Source organism: Priapulus caudatus, unplaced genomic scaffold, assembly GCF_000485595.1.
Source record: "Priapulus caudatus unplaced genomic scaffold, Priapulus_caudatus-5.0.1 Scaffold120, whole genome shotgun sequence".
Taxonomy (NCBI): domain Eukaryota; kingdom Metazoa; phylum Priapulida; class Priapulimorpha; order Priapulimorphida; family Priapulidae; genus Priapulus; species Priapulus caudatus.
In genome coordinates, this window is record NW_014577181.1 from 490,876 (window position 1) to 495,972 (window position 5,097).

The window sequence follows — 5,097 nt, forward strand, 5'->3', positions numbered from 1 at the left end:
GGTACCGTTGCAGCAGCAACAGCCATAATATTATATCAATATAATAGGTTAGGGTTATGGTTAGGATTAGGGTTAGAATTAGGGTTAGGGTTAGGCACATTGGTTTTATTGGGACCCATGTTCTCTATCCTTGGGCCGTTAGGGCCAGGGTTAGAATTAGGGTTAGGGTTAGGCACATTGGTTTTATTGGGACCCATGTTCTCTATCCTTGGGCCGCACAAACTATGTTGAAAATTGACAACGAAACCGCTCCCACTGCTCCCACGACACGAGAAACGGCTCACAGATTGACAGAACGCAAAATGATCGGGCTGTTCTTTACTTACTTTTAATTTTCTGTTTAAAATGTAGTTATATTACTTAGAAAATTGTTTTCATCCTTATATTGTTTTCTTCTGTGTACAGGGCTGCCTTGAGAGTCTTGTTAATCAAGAGCATTTCAATGTTCAAGATTCTACTGAAACAAAAGCAGGTATGAACTACCTAGGCTATAGCTATAACGCATGTAAGACTATGAAGTATGTATTACTATTAGTATTAGTAGTACCTCCAGTGTATATAGTTATTAGTAATACTATTACTAATAACTATATACACTGGAGGTTTCTGTTATTAACTTGCTTCAATTTTTACAATTGTATACATTTTTTGTCATTGTTGTCATCATGTCATGTTTAGCATGGGAATGTGCAAATCAATGATGTACGTAACGTGAATGGTAGTCCAAGACATTTTGTTTGTACTATACTTGGATCTTGGTGGTTATGACAAATTAATGTGAGTGTGCCAAAACGTGCATGAATATAAACTAGCAATACTTATGCCTGGTAATTGAGCATTTTAAATGTTAAAATAATGGCACATTTGCAAACCTGCATGAACGAAACTTCCTTCATATATCTGCATTACCTTTGCTTGTATCTGAATAGCTGATGTTGCACTTGCATGATGCATCCGTAACAATTTTTCATGACACCGAAATATATTTTAGATGTGGAGAATGCTATCACCAAGTTCCTGGACACAGCTAAGCAGCTGGAGTGCTTTTTTTTGCAAAAGCGCCTTCGGTTGTCAGCACAGAAACCAGAACTTCTTGTGAAGGAGGTGAGCGATACTATCAGGAGTGGCATAATAATATCAAGATTTCCTATTATATACCACTGATGATAAAGACCTTTTGTAGGGCAAGTTGTATTGAAGAGTGTAACCAGAGACTAACAATAGCAAGGCACGACACTTCGCTGCATGGTTTTGTGTTACTGGGTGTACAGTAGTCCCAACTCGTGTTAAGTGCGCCCTCCTGTTGGAACTCTAGTTGTTAATAATGGAAGTTAAGATATAAGATATATAACAGTTTTATTTATCACTTTCAATATTAGTAAGGCTGAGAGGGTCTATGTCCCCCGGGGTACTCCCGGAACGTACCCTGGTACTATCTAATATGCCGGACCGTACCTCGCCTACTCCACTAACGAGTCTAGGGAGTCAGTCGCCTACGCCTACTCCCTAATCCTAACCCTAACCATATCAAATAGTGACCAGGGCACGTTCCGGCAGTACCCTGGGGGAATAGACCCTATGAGCATTAGTAAACTTGTCCAATAATTTTAACAAAGCGAATAATAAACAATACAATACAAGTTGCTCTGATATCAGTGAGTATTTTTAATTATGAATATTTTGTTTACAATGACTTAAAAAAACCTTAGTTGGAAATTATATTAAATTAAATTAAAATGAAGAAAGCATAGTTGTTATGATTACATTAATTTATATTCAATCGTCAAAATTTGCACTGGTACATGCAGCATACAGCTACAGCCTCAGTAGTAATAATGAAGTGCTATATATAGGCATTCCTCTATTTTATTAAACTAAATTAAATTCCTAGCTAAGTTCCTTAACTTTGATTGAATTTGTAAAAACTGTCTACAAAACATTCATAATTAAAATAATGACTAATATCAGCACCACTTATATTATTAAAAATTTCAACAGAAGCCTGCACTCAACGCCAGGTGGCGGCATTGTGTAGCTGGTAATCCCTATATATAGGGACTCTAGCTGGTAACAGTACTGATTGTATGCTGCATTTCGTGTATTGATATTGTTAGCCTTTGGTGTAAGTTGTAACTCATTCCAAAAGTTTACATCCAAACATTCAAATTTATGCATTCTGATGGAAGCTTCTGTTGCAATTTCTTGTTAGAGGAAAGTGTAAGTTTAATGTACGTTTTTAGCTCATCTGACATAGTCAGATGCAGCTTGTAAAATCGCATGATCGTCCGTCCGTCCGTCCGTCCGTCCGTCCGTTTGTCCGTCCGTCCGTCCGTCAACAGTTGGGCACAAATCTTAACCGCTCGACGTACGGTCACGATATTCGGCACATCGGGGGGGGGGGATTGTCAAAACGAGTTGGGATGTCGAAGCTGGGGTTCAAAGGTCAAAGGTCAAGAGGTGTAAAAGAAGGGGGAACATTCACTCCTTAACTTAAAGCATCTGTGCATCAGTTGATGATACACAGAAATCTGTGCATCACTTCGTGATACCTAAGGTGCCGAAAGTGGATTTGCACCCAAAGAAACTACTACTTCAGATTAACCTAGTGCCTGTTTCATATTGAAACGTTGATTAACGACAACATACAAAACCCGTAAGGAATACTTGTCCCAAGCGGACCTAAAAACCTAAATAGTTGTTGCCACATTGAAGTTGTTAGGGTTGGTTCAGATGCAATTTATCCTTACACTTTATCTGTTATTTCCCGAATCTTCCACATGTTAACTGGAAAGTTCATCATCTTGATTAAATGTTAGCTACAACGCACGAACACACAATAACCACACAGATGGTAAACGATTTTATACACGAACAAGTTTCTTCGCGAAAAATGGCTGTGTTGTACGTAGACCATCCACTAGGCGGCCCAGTAAACAAGTGAACAGAAATCTAGTTTCGCCTTTCGACTTTCGACCGCGTAACTATTTGGTTTGTGTTTTATTTGTAAATCTCACTACTTAATATGTCGTCAGAAAATACTACGGGACACCTCGTTGATAAATTGGAATCATGTTTTCAGGCAAGCCAGCATTAGCTAAAATTATAATGTAGTCTATATCGTATATGTAGTCTATAATGTAGTCTGTAGATGTAGTCTCTAGTCCGAGTAGTCCGGGGCTGCCAACTCGGCCCTAGTCTAGTTAACATGTCCCGCATTCGGCGGGAGACTCACGCAAATGAGGCTAATCTCACGCTCTCACTTCGGGTTAGCTCTAGAACTATACTATACTCTATAGTATAGGCTAGCCCTTCGCTCCGCCACAGGGCTATAGCCCAAACGGTTAAAGGATAGAGAACATGGGTCCCAATAAAACCAATGTCATTTACATCAATATTTATAAATATAATATTACGCTGTTGCTGCTGCAACGGTACCGTCGCCGATTTTTTTTCTCTTAAAGTCACGTTACTGACGCCTGATTGGTTGATAAGCGCAACGAGCGCTACCTGTCGTCAAAAAGAAAATAATGCGCATCAGTGACCACCAAATCGTCAACAACAAGATGGCGCACATAAGCACAGTGGGGTTAGGGTTAGGGTTAGGGTTAGGGTTAGGGTTAGGGTTAGGGTACCGTTGCAAAAGCAACGGTAGTTATTATTCGCCGATAGATGCGCTGGCATCACTACCGTGACTTTAAGAGAAAAAAATCAGCGACGGTACCGTTGCAGCAGCAACAGCCATAATATTATATCAATATAATAGGTTAGGGTTATGGTTAGGATTAGGGTTAGGGTTAGAATTAGGGTTAGGGTTAGGCACATTGGTTTTATTGGGACCCATGTTCTCTATCGCTTGGGCCGCACAAACTATGTTGAAATTGGCAACGAAACCGCTTCCACTGCTCCACAGACACGAGAAACGGCTCACAGATTGACAGAACGCAAAAATAAATCGGGTGTTCTTTACTGTACTTTTAATTTTCTGTTTAAAATGTAGTTATATTACTTAGAAATTGTTTTAATCCATATATTGTTTTCTTCTGTGTACAGGGCTGCCTTGAGAGTCTTGTTAATCAAGAGCATTTCAATGTTTCAGATTTCTACTGAACAAAAGCAGGTATGAACTACTAGGCTAAGCTATAACGCATGTAAGACTAATGAAGTATGTATTACTATTAGTATTACTAATAACTATATACACTGGAGGTTTCTGTTATTAACTTGCTTCAATTTTTACAATTGTATACATTTTTAGCTCATCTGACATAGTCAGATGCAGCTTGTAGAATCGCATGATCGTCCGTCCGTCCGTGCGAGCGTCCGTCCGTCCGTCACGTCAACAGTTGGGCAAAATCTTAACCGCTCGAGTCACGGTCACGATATTCGGGACGTGGGGGGGTAATCCAAAACAAGTTGGATGTCGAAGCTGGGGGTCAAAGGTCAAAAGTCAAGAGGTGTAAAAGAAGGGGAACATTCACTCTTAACTTGAAGGTATAGGGAGAAATGCAGAATTGCCGCCAAATCTAAACGGCTCGACTACGCTCGCTGATAGTTTGGTGTATAGCATCATGGTAGGAAAAGACCATCTTCTGTGTACGAAATTCGCGAGTGGGTCACCAGGTTCAAAGTTCGCTCACCTGCGCGCACGACTCTCTCACCGAACACTCTCTGTCTTGAGGACATGGCTGCTGACGGGGAGCCAGGGTCGACGTTTAGATTTTTTGGTGCCGGCAATTCTGCATTAGTCCGTTATTTTGAAAGTTGTTATGTGTCAAGCTCGCTATTCCAAACCCGTTCTTATTCATTCTTTATGGCCCATCTATATCGTTATAGGGAAGCCGTTCGTTTATGATATGAAATATACTTTCTTGGCTGGACATGCGCCACAGTTGTAAGTGCTCACGCATAACTACGCTTTTGGGACCTATTCCACCGCCGCCGCTGCGCGATGTTGTCTCAAACATGAAGATCTTGTTGACTCTAGTGTGTTTTGGTTAGAAGCGATATTGTGATCTCGGCGCTGGGTTATTTAGTGATTAGTGGTGCCTAAACTCTGGTATACAATGCATGGATTAATGAGCGGTACGCAACGTGGTA

At 40.4% G+C, this 5,097-nt stretch overlaps 1 protein-coding gene across 2 annotated transcripts in view; it reads right to left on the reverse strand.

The window, feature by feature from the left end:
- The window catches only part of LOC106805601 (clathrin interactor 1-like), a 26,427-nt gene extending 23,493 nt beyond the window's left edge, over positions 1-2,934 (reverse strand). The window contains exon 1 of one of the 2 annotated variants that reach the window (XM_014807265.1): positions 2,748-2,934. In XM_014807265.1, the coding sequence (XP_014662751.1) occupies positions 2,748-2,800 (53 nt within the window). In that variant the 5' untranslated portion in view covers positions 2,801-2,934. The remainder of the gene's footprint in view (positions 1-2,747) is intronic. The other variant, XM_014807266.1, reaches the window with a different exon arrangement.
- Between the last annotated feature and the right edge of the window lie 2,163 nt (positions 2,935-5,097).